Here is a 20,945-nt window from a genome sequence, read left to right on the forward strand (position 1 = left end):
ACTGTCAAAAAAGGCAACATTAACTGCAATTATCTCAAATATATGGTCAGCTTGATCCAGAAAATAATAGCTGACAGAATGACTGAGCTGCTGAGTAGTGGACTTAAACACACGTGCAAAGATAGATTTAACATTGCAGAAAAAAATAACTTTTACTGCTTATGTAAATAAGCTTGCAAGTGCTCTGAGGGCTGTCCCAAGTCTGGCAAGTGCTTCAGTTCCCCTCGGTAAATCTTGACCAAACATAACTCTTGACTAGTGTTGAGCGAATTTGTTCAGCATTGCAAATTCGGGTTCGTGTTCGGAGTTCTGGCTTGTTCGCGCCAAAAAAAATCGGCTCTGCCCATGAACATCCCTGATGTGTGGCAGCGTGGCAAATCAGGGATTTTCATGGGCGGAGCCGATTTTTTGGCGTGAACAAGCTGGAACCCCCAACACAAACACGAATTTGCAATGCTGAACAAATTCGCTCAGCACTACTCTTGACCTTGATTGATGGCTCCATTATTCTGCTTACATCACCGTGTCCAGAGCCAAAGATGATGGTGAAGGCATTAATCAAGGTGAAAGGGAGAATTCGGCCGTTGACTACTGAGAAAAGAGGTTTCAAACTACCCTTGAGACCCTCGCAAATTCATACGAATAAGCAATCTTTTTTTCTACAATGTTAAGTCTAATGAAGGCCAGGAAGTTAAGTTTCCTCGTGTCTGCATGCAAATTCCTTCCTCAGTGCTGGTATCGGCCAAGTAGCAATAAACCATGCCACCAGTTTCCTTAACGAGGACACTTAGCAGTTATCCATTAAAAAATATGGATTTATGTTATTCTAAGAAATAATAGTCATGAGTGCATTCTGAATTTCTAATGTGCAGATTTTATTGAGTCAATAATGACTATAAGGTTATTAGAAATGTCTATTCTATGGCTTTAACAGATTGAACTTGCATCCTGGAATCAAAGGGTTGTTTTGCTGGGAGACATCCACCCAATTGACACAAGTCACTTGGTTGAACGAGCATGGCTCATAAGGAAAGGAGATAACTTGACTTTCACTGGTTGTCAACCCTCAGGGCTTACTATGAATAACTACCCATGATCTTACTTAATTCTTACAACCAGGAGACCCTCTGGGCACAGTGCACTACTCTGCAAATTAACAGTGTGAGAAATGAATTGCAGCTTCTGCAAATTTGTTTTGTTTATACCTGAAGCCAAGTCTAAATCTAGCCAGACTAACGGACATATGGCTGTTCTTCACATCCCGAATGCATTTTTAGCTCATTTCCCTTCTTTAAATCCAACCATTAAAGCATTATTTCTAACACTTTGACCTAAACAGAATTCTACAGCCAGTAAATTTAATGGAATTATTATCTCGCCCTTAAATCCGCCAAGTTACCTGACTTCTTTTTTTTAATTTAAATTACGTTACTAGCTTTGGCACACTGCATTAATAAGAAGCGTGTTACGGGATTCATATTCATTAGTGTTCTCTCCTTTGTGTTGGTAATGGTATTGAATGGATTCTACAAGGAAGAACCATTAAGCTCCTCTCAAATCTGTATGTTTGATCTTCTGCATGACTTCAAAAGTTAGAAAGAAAAAATGAGAATAGCTCTTTTGAAAGTCATATGTGCATGCATTTTTTAGTTTGCCAAGTGTTAATTGGTGCCTGCTCTAAGCCCCGGTACAAATGCAATTCGAAGTCAATTAGCTGGCAATCAGGAACCCTTGCTTCTTGACAAAGTGTACTAGTATGTTATAAAGTATTAAAGGAACAATCATTACCACCTCATATCAGTCTTTACATCCTGATCTTCTTAAGATGCACTCACCAGCCACCTGGGCCACACTGACACTGCAATCATAGCCTTTCTGACTAATTACCACACCAAAGGAAAAGCTTTATCATTTCTTATTTCATTATCAAAGAGTTTGGTTGCGCATCCCGAGCTGTCCCTGCCGTGTGAATCTGGGACGCCTTCAATTGAACAAAGTTCTTTTCAAGATTTCCACCTGTAACGTGCGCACTGGGGAATTATGAAGGAAAGCAAATATGATACACTCAAACATTAATTTCTTCTTCAAGTCAATTTGGCATCTTAACTGCTGCGATTTATCATGTGCTCATACATTACCGTTCTGTTCGAAAAAGATAAAGTCAAAGCTTAAAATAAACTGGGCAAGTTATACTGGTTCTTCCAGTGATGTGCACAGGGACTAAAGAGAGCTAAGAGAACACATATCGGGCAGATAATATGAATGTTGTATACTATTATCTGCATAATTAAGAAAATCAGTGCACTGAAAATGTAGCATTCATTACAAAGGGGCAATCACACTATACATTTCTGGGGGTTAAAGTGAGTTTATCAGCTGTTTGCATGGCTAAATGCTGACAGTGCTAAATAATAGTGGTATAGAGGTGTTTAAACCTACCCTTCTATACTGCTTTGGTAACAGCATGAAACAAAAAAAGGAAGTTTCATTCTGGTGTGTGCTGCTCCTGCAAGTACTCCAAGACTGGCCCCCAAGGGTGAAGTGCTTCTAGGTCTCTGCTTTATGGGCTCCACAGCGTCTCTGCCGTGCTCTTGAGCGACAGTTGTAGTCCAATCAGGAACCCATCATAGCCGTAGAGCGCCAGGAGCACTTCAGTCTTAGTGCTTACTGGTAAAACAGTAGAGAAAGGGCATGTGAAATCCCCAGGTCTCCAATGTAGCACAGTCAGCAGTTTTTCGAGGTCAAAATGCCACTCCTGACAAATGCCTTTAAAGTCCATCATGATACATTTTTAAAGGAACCTTAAAAGGGCTGGACATAATTTTTTTTAACTTGAATGAATGTGTTTTGGGCTAAAGATCATTTTTACAATTGGGTTTTGTAACTAATTTTGCACGCTTTTTTTTTTACGGCTCTTTGTCTCAATGCACAATCAACTTTAAATAGTATGTGGTCATATATTTTCAGAGAGAGCTCAGAAATAGACAGATAAAAGAGGTATAAGCATTCCTGTTATTGTCAGAATGAGTTCACTGATGGATTCCCAATTAGAGGTCAGCCACTATCTCTTATTACTGCAGCTTTCTTCACAATCTGACCAACACTTCTGTCCACAAAATGGCTGCTGGCGGAGGAGCATGTGACCAAACCAGTCCAGCTCCTCCAATAGAGAAGCAGCTTTCCCATGTGAAGTGTTTTACTATTGGAGGAGGCTGATGGACTGGTCTGGTCACATATTTCTCTATAATCAGCCAGACAGGAAAGTTTGCAACTTGTTTTAATTAGTTTTTTTTTTAGTTCCTCGCAGCTGATTTATGGCCACAGGCTACATTAAAGTTGGATGTGCAGGAAACAAGTAACCTGTAAAAGCCAAATGGTACAAAATTCACAGAAAGGTAAGATGTACATATTACTCAATTAGTTCTTCCTGGACCAAACAACTATTCACAGCATAATTTCACTAAATCTATTACTTTATGTTAATTTACAGGAGTTTTCCAGTAGATTTTAATACTTCATATGAAAACGCCAACATGAAGAACAAAAAAGTAAAAAAAACACCTGAATACGCTCCCTGCTCTGACTGTCTCCACTGGACTGAAAGCAATCATTTCCTGACCGCCAGTCACCTAAACCTGCAGCCAATCAGTGGCCTCAGTGGTCAGGTGACTGGTGGTCAAGGGGGCATCACATTTCGGGCATGAGAGTGTCGGAGCGTCAGCACTTGTGCAGCAAGAAAAATCTGGTGGTAAATATGTCTTCTTCATTGTTCATGTTGGAGAACCAGTTTAAATAATTCTTTAAAGGGAACCTGACAGGTCCCCATGCTCCCCAAGCCACCAGCATTCATATTCGTAATAAACCCTTTCTAGCAGGGGTGAGAAATCTTTTTCTGCTGAGGGCCATTTAGATATTTATACCATCCTTAGTGGGCCATTCAAATTAGGCGCTAACTCTACCCACAAAATCCGTACTGATGTTGACACTGGTGTCAGGACGTAATCTTTCATTGAACGCGCCTCAGGGTTCAGTAGTGAACACTGCGTGCGTGTGCTCATAGAGCAAGAGGAAAGTAATTGGACGGCAAAACACAACTGCCGGCACAAGCACTGCAGTCTCCGTGTATCTGCCCGGGGGCCGGATAAAATCTCATCTACGGCCCTCAGTTCTCCACCCCTGCTTTATAGTGTTTGACATTTTAACAGATTTATAAAAAAAATACTTCTAAAGTCTGTTTTAATGTGCAAATTAACCTTCTGACTAGTCGATGGGGCATTTGTTTCCCCAGACTAGTCGTCCCACTCAGCATGTTTTTATACCCCTTTGGGCATGATAATATGATTTGCAAGAACCGGCGTCATCACCAGGTCTCTGCAAAACTTGCTCATGTGCTTGACTTTCTTTCCCACAGGTCATTGCACCTCTGAAGCCGGGTGTACGTTACCCAGCTTCAGAGGAGCTGCACTTGTCTAGAAGCAGAGAAGAAGCCTGACATCAACTGAGGAGCCAAAGTACAAGCTTCTTCTTCACTTCCGGTCATTTTCAGTGCGCTTCTGAAGCCAGGGACAACTAGTTTGGGGAAACAAACGCCCCATCAAAAGGTTAATTTGTCTATGATAAACTGACTTTTTTTTACAGATCTGTTTATGTGTCAAACACTATGAAGGGTTTGTTAGGCAGGATGTTTATAAAGGAACAGAGAAATGCTGATGGTTTGGAAGGCATGAGGGACCTGTTAGGTTCCCTTTAAGGAATTCTATATCATGTCTGTAATTGGATATACAGGAGGGTTCTTAGATGTTAATGGATGAACTGTGGAGTCAAAAGAAGCTAAAAAGTCTATTAAATGGAAAAAATATTTATAACAGTCTAAGCAGGTTTTAACTATTAGTTAGTTGTAAAAGGTGAGAAAACGATCACCTGTGTAACTTAAACATTTCTACTTCTGTCCATTAAAAACTATTTACGGGAACAAAAAAAGTATAATACACAATGACTTTTTTTTATTCCCAATAAAGGGTATGTCATAAGAAATCATCTGCTCCTTTCATTCTCATCGCATAATACTTCTGTATAACAGGTGAACATGTCCCTGTATGTGGAGAAATAGATAAGATCAGGCTACAGAAGAGATTAACATTACAGCTGTTGTGACGATGACCTGCTTCATAAAATGTATTAAGGATCAGCAACTATATTAGGAATAAAAAAAGAACTCCTCTATAAGCTGCGGGTGGGTGTTTTTCTTACATTTTCATCTAATCCATGCGCTTAGATAAGAGATTTAGCCTATTTTTATGACTTTTCATTTTATACTAACATACAGAAACTTAGATATCATCAGAATGAGCAGGAAAACACTAAAGGAACAGCACATGTACAGAAATAAACCTTACAAACAAGGTAAATTATATTAATGATTATCTACCCCATCTCTGCTTATTCTTCCTCGTACTTCAAAGGGTACATAAGAAAAGTATATCACTTTGAAGTGGATCAAAGTTTGTCATGAGGCCTGAGAATTTTTGGTTTGGTAGATATTTAGAATTTTTCACTTGTCATTTAACCCATACCTATTTGGGACTGCAGTTGTAAAAGTTGAAGTTGAGCTTTCCCACAATGGATACTGTTAATATACATAGAAATAATCATTAAATTGTGTCTTACTCATCCTCGTGGGTCCAGCACTGAGTCTCCCACTCAGTCTCCCTCTCCCACCTTGCTCCCACTAACTATTATTGCCTGTATTTGTCTTGTATATAGTAAGAATGCTTCCAAAAATAGTTTATTTCTATCAACTAACAAAATACAAACTGAATATTTTTATTCATTTGGTTTAGATTTCTCATTTGTTCTTTCACTTTGCATTTTGTTAATTGAAAAAAATAAACTATTAACATTTCTATTTTTGAAAGCATTCTTTCTGTGGAGCATTTGGAACACACGCCTGCCTAAAACTTTTGCACAATGCTGTCTATCTATCTAGAGCTCTGGCAAAAATTAAGACCACTGCAAAATTTTCATTTTCTCAAATTTTTCTGAATATTTATAGGTATATTTTTGAGTAAAATGTACAGTGTTGTTTTAGTTTATAAACTACCGATAACATGTCTTCGAAATTCAAAGCTAAAAATTATGTATTTATTTGCAGCAAATGATAAAGTGTCAAAATACTAAAAAAGAAACAGTGCTTTCAGACCTCAAATTACTCATGTTTTAACTCAGGAAGAGTTCATAAATCAATATTTGGTGGAATAACCATGATTTGTAATCACAGCTTTCATGCGTCTTGGCATGCTTTCCAAAAGAAAACTGTTCAGAGGTCTCTTAATTTTTGCCAGAGCTGTATCTATCTATCTATCTATCTATCTATCTATCTATCTATCTATCTATCTATCTATCTATCTATCTATCTATCTATCTATCATATATATAATTACTTAAAGGGGTTATCCAGGATTGTTTTGTTTACTATGGGCTTAAAAACTATCAGGCAGGTACTGTGTTTCCCTGAAAATAAGGCCAACCCTGAAAATAAGCCATAGCATGATTTTACAGGATTTTTGGAGTATGCTTGAAATATAAGCCCCACTCCAAAAATAAGCCCTAGTTGCAATCAGGGTAGGTTAAAGGGGGTGGGGAAACTTGGCAATTGCCCAGGGCCTCCAGCGTTTCTAGTGCGAGGTTAAGATTGCTTAAGGACCTTTGGTGACTTCACGATCATTTGACTATGATGCCACCAAAGGTCCTTTAACTGCAGGAGTCTGGATGAACTGAAGAGGAGACAGAATGGAATATATCGCATGTGCAGTGTGTGTATATACATGTGTATGTGCAGTGTGTGTGTATATACTGTACATGTGTATGTGCAGTGTGTGTGTGCATGCTTACATGATTAGATTTGAATAAATGTTTTTTTGCTGAAGAATAACTGTGGATTGTTGTTAATAGAAAAATATAAGACATGCCCTGAAAATAAGCCCTAACCCATATTTTGAAGCAAAAAATAATATAAGACCCTGTCTTATTTTCGGGGAAACGTAGGCTGTTGCTAACTACTTGCCTGTTTTATCCGGTGCCGGGAGAGCGGTTATTGATTGCTCCTGCCAGCAATGTTAACAGAGCAACTCTTCCTCTTCTGGGCTTCTCTGTTGGCAGGGTGTGACTGCCATTGTCATGCTGATTGACAGCCGGCTCCCCGCAGTTAGGCAACGGGGAGCCGGCTGTCAATCAGCATGATTTTGGCAGTCCTGTCCTGTGAACAGAGCAGAGCAGAAGAGAGGCAGCTGCTCTTTTGACGTGACATTAACAGAGGCCACTGGAAAGCTAGCAGAAGATCAGAACTATGCGCAACAGGCAGATGGGTAGAATCTAGATGCCTGTTAGTTTTTAGCCACTTTGTAAAAAAATGTCTTGGATATACCCTTTAAGCCAATTCCAATTCACAAAGAAGTTAGCTGGATATGCTGCTGTATTACTTACTTCAGCTATCGGGATTCCTTCAGGTGGCCGACATTGCAAAAGAACTTCTTGTTCTAAAGACACCTCCTTTCCGAGAGGCTCCTGCTCAAAGGTCTTCCTTAAGTCTAGGAAAATGAGACAGATATACAGCACATTTTTTAGTTCTGTCGTGAAATTAATTGTATTTATTGTTAGCATCTTATATAAATGCTTATGCATGATAATTTTTTTTCATACTCCGCATAACATAAAATATTTAAAATGCTAAAAAATGTGGTTGCTTTTGTTCTCAATATTAAAAAAGTTGTCCAATTTAGAAAATCCCATCTCAGAATAAAGTAAATGATTATCACTAATACCAATAAAATGGATTAATATCAATTTAATGCATGATTACGTTAAGTAGAAGTCGATTTTTGCTGTTGCTCATGGTTCTTGCTCCTAGAGGGTGATCCAGATTAGACCATATACCTCTTATACAGATGTGGACAGATTGTATGCTTGCCTGAAATATTAGGTTTTGCATGACGTGTCAATGTATGACTGGGGTGCCAAGGGCCCCCCAGTAACATTTACTCTGGGAGCTCTCTATTCAGCTATATGTAAATATTATATTGCATTTGTTAAGAAATATGCCTATGCTTCTAAATAATAATAATAATAACAATAATAATAATAATAATAATGTAGGTAGTTTGTTAAATGATTGATAAAATGTAGTGAATCAAGTGTATTATGACCACTACTAGTCATATAGAGTGGTGCAAAGGGGCCTACCTGGGGATTCACCTGTTCTCCCGTGGGCCAGTCCAAGCCTGCTTGGAGTAATGGAGCATTGAATGGTTTGTACAAAGTTTAAAAGTAAAAAAATTGCTGAAAGATAAATGCATTTTTTTCACTCCAGAAAGTAAACCTTAATAAAGTGCACATGAGTTATAACCAGTTTATATAATTTTTTATAATTTCTAAACACTGTCAAAACCCATATGCTTTATACGGAGAGTTTAATTATGAAGTCTAGGAAGCTGAACTATAGAAGATGTGTCAGACAGAAGTTAAATGTCAATGTTGATAGTTTACATTAAATAAAAAGTCAAATGCCACAACTGTGCAATCCTTATTGAATTCTCCATGGATGGTTGGAGACTAGATATATAGCCACTCGTGTGCAAACAGTATGAGAACTTTTAAAGGGATATAAACACTCTTTGTGCAATTTTATGCAATGATCATGTGTAATTGGTCTTTTAATATTAGCCTGTATAGATGCAATTATTTCACGTAATTCTAATGCTGATACATCCTTTCTTAGACCTCTACAAGTTGCTTTGTTGTTCTTCCAGGAAATAAATCCATACAATGAATACTGGGGTAATCAGGTCATTATTGTGTGTATCCAATGTCGGACAAGCGTGCCAAGGACCCACCAATAACCAACTCCAGGGCCCCACTTTTTCACTACATGCAAATGTGACATTATCCTCAATCACAAATGTATATAACAATGATCTGGGTAGATTGTTAAATGCATAACAAATGTACACAGTAATTCAAGTATATTGTGCCAAGTACTGCTCACATAAGAGGGTGGTAGCCCACTCCTGCACAGGGTCCCACCAGAGGATTCTCCTGTTCTCCCGTGAGCCAGTCCAAGAGTGTAACTGCACATTCTGACACCGTCCAATCAGGGTTAACAGTGTAGTAAATATAGTTTAAGACCTTCTGATCGAAATGCGTTGGTTGTTCTACATGAGCTGTTCTTTCTACATTTTATGTTCCAGAAATAAACTTGAAGATTTTAGTCCACTTGCGGAGTGTTGGGTATCCATTTACCCCCAGTATAGTAAATATAGGGACACCCCCAATTGACAGAGGGGATAGTAAATCCTAGTTGTCAACTTATTCATACATTTCCAAAAGAATTAGCACAACCCATTGGTCTAAGAAAGGATGTTTCAATCTTATTTCATGGGAAATACATGGATATATTGTAACAGACATGTGAAGCCAGTGGAAAGGTCCTCTAACATTACGTTAAGTAACTGATGTGCACATTTCTATATAGTCACTGTGTAAAAGAAAAAAACAGATGGATCTAATTTAGAACTTACATGTTAAAATTCCAGTGGTTTCTTTCCATCTGTATGTACCAAAGGTTAGAGCCCGTAATAAACTATTTATTAGATTTACATTAGAGCCGTCTGTTTACTTAACTGCCATCTACAGGTCACTGATTTACACAGGCAAGGAATAACCTTTCCACCCACTACTGCCATCCATATTTTAGCTAAGTAATACCTTCTCAGATTTAAAGATTCCAGTCATTAGGAACATATGGTTTTGGGATCAATGAAACATAATATCCTTTCTTGTCTGGGCTGTTGATGGTTTACTGGTACATGTAATATTACCATTTACCCATTATACATATGATACCGACGATCTGGTTGCACAGTTCATTCAGAACCTTATCTGACTACATCACCATTGATAATATATCCATTTTGTTTATGGCTCTGTCATTCAGTAATTCCTCCAGATAATACAATGATACATTTATATGGGAAATCATGGTGATTTTGATGGAAGATTGTGGAACGGTTACACAGTTTGTAAATATTCATTATAAACAAGAACACATTTGTAATATTTATGTCGTAGCCCCACAAAGGACCCGTTGGAAGGTTTTCCATTCTGTTGTATTAGGTTTGTATAGAGGCTCCTCTGAAGCCCTGTTCCCCCCAGGCGATATCCATTCTCCTTTTAGAGATGTACAGGTAAGTGAATATCTACAACACAGGGTAATAAATCCACTGAAACTGCATGTTTTTGTTCAGTATCTGGGACACAATGACTTTGATATACAGTGTATAAAATAGTAAGATGAAATAGAATATATGCTATGGGGGTCCTCTTTAATTGAATGTTCACACTAATACAAGATAGGTGATAAATGGTACGGTGGCTCAGTGGTTAGCACTACCGCCTTGCAGCGCTGGGTTCAAATCCCAAGGACAACATCAGCAAGGAGTTTGTATGTTCTCCTCGTGTTTGCGTGGGTATCCTCCGGGTTCTCTGGTTTCCTCCCACACTCCAAAGACATGCTGATAGGGGATCTAGATTGTGAGCCCCAATGGGGACAGTGCTGATAATGTCTGTAAATTGTCTGAATTGTAAATCGCTGTGGGATATGTTGGCGCTATATAAATAAAAAGATTATTATTATTATAAATGCACTACTGTTCTATTGTTAAATGAGACGTATATATGGGACTTATGTTCCTGCTATTTGGAGTGATACCCATATATGGAACATACAGATGTGTCTTTTCTTATTATTCCTCTGGTCTTGACTCATTATTATTTATTATTATTGCGCCATTCATTCCATGGTGCTTTACATGTGAAAATGGGGGTATACATAGCAAACAACAAGTACAAAAACTTGAACAAGAACGAGTAACCGAGTGGTACAGGAGGAGAGATGTGTAACACAAGATGACCAACATTGAAAAAATATGATTTTATGATACTTTTCTGTGACACTTTCAGGAGATGTTTATGCTATATTTGTCTATATGTGGCCACCCAGTGGAGGTGACGCCAGTCGTGATAATATATTATTATATTTTATTAAATATAAAATACGGTGAAAAAACTAACAATGACAGACTGGTACAGAAAGGAAAAGGCCCTGCCCTTACAGGCTTACATTCTACAGGACAATGGGAGTATTGAATTTGTATTATAAGAAATTGGAGTTCCTTAACAAAAGGAAGGTAAGGGTGGACATGAGTATATTCCTTGTTTGTAGAGTGATACACCTTTATGGAAGGACTTACAGCATGATCTGGTATGAAGAGTGATTCTCTAAATCTGGGATATACAGTATGTATCGGCTATGTAGAGTGATTCCACAAACAATTGTGGAAGTTTGCAATCTTGTATGGTACCTAATGAATCTATTGCTATTCACTATTCTCTATATGGGACTTACAGTATGATCCTGTAGATACCTGTGATACTTTGAATCTGGGATACACAGTATGTTCTTGTTTTATAGTAATAACATTATATGCAACATTGAGTAGTTTCAGCTCTATATGAGACATCCAGTATGTTTCTGCTATGTATATGGTTCATGACATATACAGTATGTCCCTGATATGTATATTTGTAATATATTCCTGGTATCCAGCATTGGTACACCTATATGGGGCATACAGTATGTTTTTGGCATGCCTTTTTATCATTCATTTCGTCCCTGGTATGTAGAGTTGACGTCTCTAAATGGGACATACAGCATGTTTCTGGTATATAGAGTGATACCTATACAAGGTACATCCACTATGTTTCAGGTATGTATTAGTTTCATACACAACATAGCTCTCAACCATCCTGGATTCAGCAGGACTATCCCTCGCACGTCAGAGCTTTGTCCCGACTTCCAATACTCACCTCTCTCCAACGTTGCTCCGTAGCTCCTCCTCTATGAGGATGGCATCTCTCTGCACTTACATAAATTAAATAAACCATTCCCTTCTTTTTCTTTGATCAGGTTTCCCTGAGACTCAAACTCACAGCCTTCATGGTTGCAGGCAGCAGCTTAATCAATGAGCCACAGCCCACAATGATAACTGTAGCAGAATTTTGTAATCTTGAGCTATATGGCAGGCAACGACCCCAGAAGCAGATTATACAGGTGCATAGAGATAGATCTGTACAAAGCACTGTATTTCTGTGTACCTAAAAATGAAAAAGTTCAAAAGTTCATCCAGCTCACCATATGAAGTGGAATTCCTCAGGACGTGCAGGGATTGAGAGCCTATGTTGGCAGCAGGGTGGATCAATGGCAAGAAAGAGAGATTAATCCAGCACAAAATCCATGGAATTGATTAAAAACTTGAAATTTATTTAAACATGATTAAAAAGAGTACATGTTAAAAAATGCATGTATAATACTATAAATAAGAACACACAGTTCTAAACGCATCAAATAGCATGCTGTTTATAGCATTTTTTAACATGTACTCTTTTTAATCATGTTTAAATAAATTTCAAGTTTTTAATCAATTCCCTGGATTTTTTGTTGGATAAATCTCTCTTTCCTGCCATTTCTGTGCATCTGTACTATAGAGCTCAATAAAGAAATCTGATATTTTTGTTCCTATAAAACTACTGAAAATAATTCTAAAATTACTAAATAAAAATTCTAAAAAGTTAATTTCTCTTTTTTGTGAGTCTCCCCCAAGGGTCAAACCCACAACCTACAACGTTGTAGGCTCCTTTGACATCTCTGGGAGAATTTTGTATACTTGATTTGTATTGCAGGTGGTAACCCCACAGACAGAATATACTGGTACATGGAGATACATTGTACACAGCAGTGTATTTTTATGTTCCTGTATTCTAGAGGGAGAATAAAAGAGATTTTTTTCTTCCTATAAGATTACTAAGAAATAATGAAAAACAATTACAATAATGTCATTTTTACTGTGCTTTTTAAAAAAATAATAAACATCATAAATCAGCAAATAACATGGACATATTTGTAGTACCTGTAATCGTAACGACCTGCACAACATAGAGATCAGATTATTTACGGTAATCAGAAAATGGCGTAATTGATATTTTTTCTCTATTTAACAAAATAAAAAAAATTGATAAAAATGTAATGCTGAGGCCGTGCTTACACATATGTTTTTTCTACTGCACATTCTCTTCAGCTGTCCACACTACACGATGTAATAACTATCTTCTCTGATTATTGTGTTTGCTGTATTTCTTTTATGCATTTTCCCCCATATTTGATGCGTTTTTGGTGCAGATGTGAAGCCCCGTTTTTAATATTAAAGAAAAGCTTTGATTCAGCGGTTAAAAGTGCGTTTTTTTCAGGCTCCACATAGAAGCCTATAGAGGAAAAAAAAGCACCAAAACCGCAAAAACACACCGAGTGCGTTTTCATGAAATCACATCCACTTTGCTTGGATATTTAGACCGTACTCATATGTAGCGTCAATGCTGTGTATTTTCTTCTGCTTTTTTTTTCACAGAATTTCTACTGTGTAACTGTTTAAGCAAAATGGATGTGATTTATTGCAAACTGTGCTCACCGTGCATCTAAAGACAGTGCTGAAATATGCGGTTTTGGTGCTTTTTTCCCTATATGGAGCCTAAAAAAACACATGTAAAAAACTGCAGTTAATTTTTTAAGTGCAGAATCAAAACTTTTCTGTACTATAAAAAAACAAAAATGCTGCTCACACTTGCACCAAAAGCTCATCAAATAAGGGTGAAAAGGCATAAAAAATGCAGCAAAAATGCAATAACCAGAGAAAAATTGTTATATTGTGTAGTTTGGTGTGGACACCTGCAGTAAGCAAAATACACAGTATTTACGCTATGTGTGAACACAGCCTTACATACAGAAAAAAGCCAGATGTCAGATAGTAAAGCAATATAAAAATGAGAAAGTTCTGGCTGCTACGACTGTGAATACATGAACAAAAAATAAATCCACAGGTCCCAACTAGAGATGAGCAGGACGCACTGATGATAACGCCAGCCCTGAATAATCAAAAGATGCGCCGGGGATGCTGGAAGGTAAGAGATTCACAGGTCTCCTGTCCCATTGCTGGGTATCACTGGCCATCTTGGGCGTCTGCTGAATTTGTCTCACTGCCACTACCCATCTGACATCTCTACCTGCCAGAGTAGAAAGAAATGGTAAATGGGCGTGGATTGGGGAGTGGTCAAGGGCATTGCCAAAACTTGCTTTACGTTACGCATAATTTGTCCCTCTTTATATTCTTCAAAAGTTAGGAGGTACAGCATGTTCCTGGTTGTATATTTGTCATGGATACCTCTATATGGGGCATATAGTATGTTCATGGTTTCTGGTATGAATATGGGTCATAAAGTAAGCTCATCGCATGCAAAGTGATACCTCCATATTGCACATACAGCGTGCTCCTGTTATTCCATTCTATGACTTTACCAGCAAAGGAAGACGTGCTGGTTGGATCTTATGTATACCTAGGCCAGACAAGAGATTGCTAAAGGTAAAGCAATCATTCCATTAATCTCATCAGTATCTCAGGGGCCTCAAGTCATTGTTCTCTCAGCCACTAGTCTCATTGTGTGGATGGGGATAGTAGACCTAGCGGAGCCATCACCACAGGGGCCCTCACATGCAGTCCCATGTGAGCGACTTCTGGAATATTCTTCATTCTTTGAGCTAAAATCAAATGTTTAAAGGGGAGGGTGTGGACACTTCTGCCCATCCACGGGGCTGATCCCAGGAGAGGGATGACAAATAAACCATGTGTTTTAGTGGCAGTTGGTGAAATGACGTTGAAAGGAGAGGATCTAGGCAGAGGTCCTGGAGCCCATGGATGGATGGCCTATGGAGTTTGGAGATCGGCTGCAAACTGGGCTGGATAAATGTGCTACAGTTGTGGGATTTGTCTTCTGGATTTGATGAACTTTCTTAAGGACTATTGCTACTGGATACCTGTGTTTCTATCGTTTTATCTGTCATCTGGAGGAGGGTGGAATATGAATACAGACTATACTGGCTGGAGATGTGAAATCTGTGGGCCAACCAAAAGTTTGGCACAAAGGCGGTGGAACTACTGATCGGGGAGGGGATCTTGTGAACTGGGGGCAATGTATTTTGGCAATTTACCTGGAGTTGTTGTAAAACCTTGGATGTAAGGAATAAGATATTGTTGCATTGTTAACTTGCATAGGTGATTATTACAACCCACAACCTCAGATCTTCATATCTCCATATTGCACATACAGCATGTTCCTATTATGCAGAGTGATACCTCCATATTGCACATACAGCATGTTCCTGCTATGCAGAGTGATACCTCCATATTGCACATACAGCATGTACCTGCTATGCAGAGTGATACCTCCATATTGCACATACAGCATGTTCCTGCTATGCAGAGTGATAACTCCATATTGCACATACAGCATGTTCCTATTATGCAGAGTGATACCTCCATATTGCACATACAGCATGTTCCTGCTATGCAGAGTGATACCTCCATATTGCACATACAGCATGTTCCTATTATGCAGAGTGATACCTCCATATTGCACATACAGCATGTTCCTGCTATGCAGAGTGATACCTCCATATTGCACATACAGTATGTTCCTACTATGCAGAGTGATACCTGCATATTGGACTTATAGTCCTGCTAAATTGTGGAATAACATTTTCAGTAATGTCAATGGAGTCTCCCTAGGGGTTAAAAGTGTCTAGAGAGGTATTTCATGGCATGTGGCTGACCTTCTATTAAATAAATATAAGCATCTTCTGCGGCAGACACATTGTTCACACATTCAAATTACTCCTCGGTTAATTCTATTACATGCTCAATGAACAGAAATGTTCAATACATTTTTCCTGTTTTAATGGACTATAGTCGTAGAGTGCCGGCGCTCTGGAGGATGAAATCATTTTTTTAATCCTACACTATAGTTGGTGATCAGTAAAGGAAAAGTTTTAAAGCCATGATAAAGGGAGCTAATTATGTCATCAGGATGAAGTAATCTGTAATGCACAAGTAATATTCGGCAATTATTGAAGAAAGAACCATGGTGAATAGCAGAATCCTATTTTTAGAACAAAATTAATTTTAGTTTTTCTTCTACTTCTGATAATGAATAATACTTTTACAGAGAGCAGTAAATCACTCTAGACTAATTGTACGGATTAGTGTTGAGCCACCCCCGTAGTGTTCGGGTTCGGTTCGTCGAACACCGGCATGTGCGCCGAACGGTTTGTCGAACACCGTCGAACACCGTTAAAACCAATGGCAGGCAAACAAAAACACATAGAAACACATAGAAAACACATAGAAAACACCTTCAAAGGTGTCCAAAAGCTGACAAACTGCTCAGAAGACACAACTAACACATGGAAAAGTGACAAGTACATATAGTCATGCGAAAAGAAAAGAGGTGGAGGAGTAAAAGGAGGAGGAGACACAGATATAGGCATGTCATACCCTTCAAAAATCAAGAAAGGCTGGAGTAAACATCTAAAATCAGCCTACCAACACCCAGACGTCGTGACAAGAAAATTAAAAAAAGAAATATCTTTAGGTAGAATGGCGGTTCCATTCAGAACACTTTCCTTACAAGACGTAGTGGTATCCCCGTTGGGAGTCATGCCAAAAACGGAACCCAATACATTCGGACTAATCCACCATTTGTCAAATCCAAGGGGCAGGTCAGTAAATGACAACATCGACGCGGAACCAAGTACAGTAGTATACACTGTACCTCCTTTGACAAGGCAATCAGGCGGGTCAAGAAGTTGGGAAGGGGCACCCTAATGGCCAAAACAGACATTGAGGGGGCGTTCTGGTTACTTACTACTAGAGATGAGCGGTGTTCGACATGAACTGTTCGCCAATCTCAAATTCGAGCTGTTTTGGGCGGTGTTCGAGTCGTTCGACGAACTCGAAAGATTTGCAAAAAATTCAGCTGTTCGAGGTTATGTTCGATAACTGTTCGTGCAACAAAAGCGTAACTGGATTTTTTCACAGTAATACTGTTAATTAGTGATGAGCGAGCATGCTCGCCACTGCTCGGTACTCGCCTGAGCATCTCAGTACTCAAGATGCTCGGAGCTCGCCGAGTACTTTCGAGATGCTCGGGCGGGAGCTCGGTTCCCCGTCCTGAATGTCTGGCGCTATTTAGAGCACCAATCATGGAGGGATTTGTCTGCCACTCACTGTAATGCCACAGCCATGGTGATTGTGGCATTACAGTGGTTGACCTAATCGATGGGAACAGTGCTCACAGTGAAACATGAAAAGCCGGCAATTCAGCAGCGGCATACACCGGTACCAACAATTTAGAACAGAAAGAATAGAGCATCACACATAGATTAGATAGATAGAAACATGTCAGTCACATATATGATAAGTACAGTGACAGTGTTGGCTACTGTACTTGTCATTTAGTGTTAAAATAAAGGATTTATTAAAAAAAAAATTGGCGTGGGGTTCCCAGTAATATTAGTCTCTAGCAAAGGTTAAGCAGACGGCTGAGGCAGATGTTTGAAGCCTGAGAAGGGGATAATACCCACGGAGCTTCCCAGGCTACTAATATCAGCCTCCAGCTGAATACCTAGCCTTTAGTAGCTATTAAAATGGGGAACCCCCCAAAAAAATGACATGGGGTCCCCCCCTATTTTAATAGCTAGCAAAGGCTAGGCAGACAGCTGGGAGCTGATATTAATAGCCCAGGAAGGGTGCCATGGATATTGGCCCCCTCCCAGGCTAGAAACACCAGCCGTCAGCCGCCCCAGAAATTCTGGCACTTAGCCTCGCTCTTCCCACTGCCCTGTAGCAGTGGTAGTGGGGTAATAGGGCTGGGGTTGATGTCCGCTTATAATGCCAGCTGACATCAAGCCCAGGTTAGTAATGGAGAGGCGTCTATAAGACGTCCCCATTACTAACCCCATAGTGAAAGTTAAAAAAAACACAAACACCCAGAATAAAGTCCTTTAATTGAAATAAAGACACAATTCTTTAATGTTCTAAATTAAACTCTACTTACCGTCACGCCCATTCCAGCTGAAGCCAATGTCTTCTGCAATAAAAGTAAAATAATAAACCATCGATTTGGTCAACCACTGTAATGCCACAATCACCATGGCTGTGGCATTACAGTGAGTGGCAGACAATCCCTCCATGATTGGTGCTCTAAATAGCCAGACATGCAGGACGGGGAACCGAGCTCCCGCCCGATCATCTCGAAAGTACTCGGCGAGCTTCGAGCATCTCGAGTACTGAGATGCTCGGGCGAGTACCAAGCAGTGGCGAGCATGCTCGCTCATCACTAATTAACAGTATTACTGTGAAAAAATCCAGTTACGCTTTTGGTGCACGAACAGTTATCGAACATAACCTTGAACAGCCAAATTTTTTGCAAATCGTTCCAGTTCGTCGAACGACTAGAACACCGCCCAAAACAGCTCGAATTTGAGATTGGCGAACAGTTCGAGTCGAACACTGCTCATCTCTAGTACGGATATCTAGGAATTGCTCTTGTGTTTTATTTAACTTTATTGAAAGGATTCAAACGTAGGAAACTTGCTTGGAAAGGTTGGTTATTAACTAACATGAAAAATTCATTGAGGCAGTTAGGGTAAAAACAGATTGTCAGAAGACAGTACCTTAGTGTAAATTAATGAAAGGTACTGTGTTTTGCCTGCATGCACTGTTCTGTGTTCTAGATCTGGGACTGCGGATTTAACAGGTTTTATGGCAGATTGTGTTCTAAAGTCTATTCTAAAGAATGTTAGATGCATTTGTGGAAAATGATTGGGAAACATGGGCAGCAAGTCAGCGTCAGCGTTACTAGTTCTCAAATACACTGTTAATAAATTCCCTACTTCCTACTGATTCATTTATACTCAGGGTAGATGTGCAATTTAAGATCCTGAGTGGTTCCCCAGTATTAAGTGTAAAATATCTTTAGTAAAAAGGTAGTAGGGCTTATATTTGGTCATAATATATTAACATAAAGCAGTGCTGTTTTTCTGATTCAAGTAATGATGTATTTCTGGCTACATGCAGCCACCAGTAGTAGGAGCTAAGTGTATACAGATTTATACCACACCTGGTACAGACTTTAAAGGGAATCAATCAGCAGGTTTTTCCGATATTACCTACAACCACCACCTTTCAGCCCCATGTGACAGCATTCTAAAATGCTGTATATATGACTCCTTTTCGCCTTGCAAGTAAAAAAAAACAAACCTTTTATTATAGTCACCTATAGAATGGTCCAGTCTGATGGGCATCACTAGTAATGGTCCGGTGCCTCCTCTTCTCTTGCAATGCTGTCCTCCGTCTGTGCTTCGTGTGGATGATGCATCCTACGTCATCCACACAGTGTTCCCCTTTGCGCTTCTTGCAGGCATACTCATCACTGCTCTGCCGAAGACAGAGCAAAGTAATGTAGTGCGCTCTTTTGACCTTTACCGGCACATACTCACTTCAGTACTTTGCTCTGCCCTCGGTGGGGCAGAGAGCAGTGCGCCTGCACAGAAACGGGAATTGGAACACTGCATGGATGACGTAGGACGCGTCATCCACACGAAGCATAGAAGGAGGACAGCCTCGCAAGAAGAGAGGAGGCACAAAACCAAGACCAGCGATGCCTGTCGGACTGGACCACTCCATAGGTGAGTGTACAAAAAAAGTCATATGTGCATCATTATACAGTAGAATGCTGTCACATGGGGTTGAAAGGTGGTGACCGTAGGTTATTTCGGAAAAAAATGGTGACAGGTTCCCTTTAATGGGAATCTGTCACCAGGTTTTGCTACCTGATCTGAGAGCAGCATGATGTCGGCAAAGAGATCCTGAATCCAATGATATATCACTTAGTTTACTAGGTGCAGCAGTTCTGACATAAGCTGAGTTTTTAGATTTAGCATGCATCAGACCTGAGAAAGCTTCCCCCGCCCACACCGGGCTCTCTATGTACATACTCTATAGGCAGTGAGCTGCTTATCACAGGAGGGGGCGGAATTCTGTGTTTTAACGTAACCCCTATCTTATGCTGTCCTCAAATTACATAGCAAAAACCTGCTGACCGATTCCCTTTAAAGAGAGCCTGTCATTAGTTTCATGCTGCCCAAACCACAGTCAGCATTCATTGAAGCCTGGCTGTATGATTGAAGCCAGGTATGTTTTCTCTGAATCGGTCCCGCATTTCACAGAAAACATGGTTTGAAGAGCCAGCTGGGAACTATAGAGAGAGACCTGACTAGTCCAGCTAGTCTACCCCTGGCCAGCTTCTTCCCGCACTGCTTTAGTTGATTGACAGGTCTCTACTGTGTGTACATCAGGAGAGATCTGTCTATCAACTTGAGTGGTGCAAAGAGAAGCCGGTTGAAGCTCATCAAGAGAATGCCAAGAGTGTGCAAACCAGTCATCAAAGCAAAAGGTGGCTGCTTTGAAGAACCTAGAATATAAGACATATTTTCAGTTGTTTCACACTTTTTTGTTAAGTATATAATTCCACATGTGTTAATTCATAGTTTTGATGCCTTCAGTGTGAATGTACAATTTTCATACTCATGAAAATACAGAAAAATCTTTAAATGAGAAGGTGTGTCCAAACTTTTGGTCTGTACTGTATAATACCCAGAATATATATAATCCGGAGGCTCAGAGACATAACTTGAAGCTTTTGTGACACAGTGCAAAATCTATAAAAGGTCCCTATATATACCATGAACCTTTTAAAAAAGTGGTGTGCAGTTATGTGGCAATGGGGTCTTCAAGCTCCCTTAGACATTGGGAGCTAAGTGTCACTGCTACCTCCACATTCCTTTTTGCTAAACACCTTTCGACGCTTTCATTGATTGGTTTCAATTCACAAGTGCTATAATGATTTAGATACTATTCAGTATAGTGAATAACTTACATATGTACACT

General features: G+C 39.4%; 1 protein-coding gene across 2 annotated transcripts in view; it reads right to left on the minus strand.

Annotated features, from left to right (window-relative positions):
* Positions 1 to 20,945, minus strand: part of UNC5C (unc-5 netrin receptor C) — a 518,170-nt gene that overhangs the window by 133,167 nt on the left and 364,058 nt on the right. For both annotated transcript variants that reach the window (XM_073638355.1, XM_073638362.1), the window contains exon 5: positions 7,483 to 7,586. In XM_073638355.1, coding sequence (XP_073494456.1) covers positions 7,483 to 7,586 — 104 coding nt within the window. The remainder of the gene's footprint in view (positions 1 to 7,482; positions 7,587 to 20,945) is intronic.

This window comes from Phyllobates terribilis, unplaced genomic scaffold (genome assembly GCF_046119375.1).
Source record: "Phyllobates terribilis strain yellow unplaced genomic scaffold, ASM4611937v1 Scaffold_1__5_contigs__length_1240528914, whole genome shotgun sequence".
NCBI classification, from domain to species: domain Eukaryota; kingdom Metazoa; phylum Chordata; class Amphibia; order Anura; family Dendrobatidae; genus Phyllobates; species Phyllobates terribilis.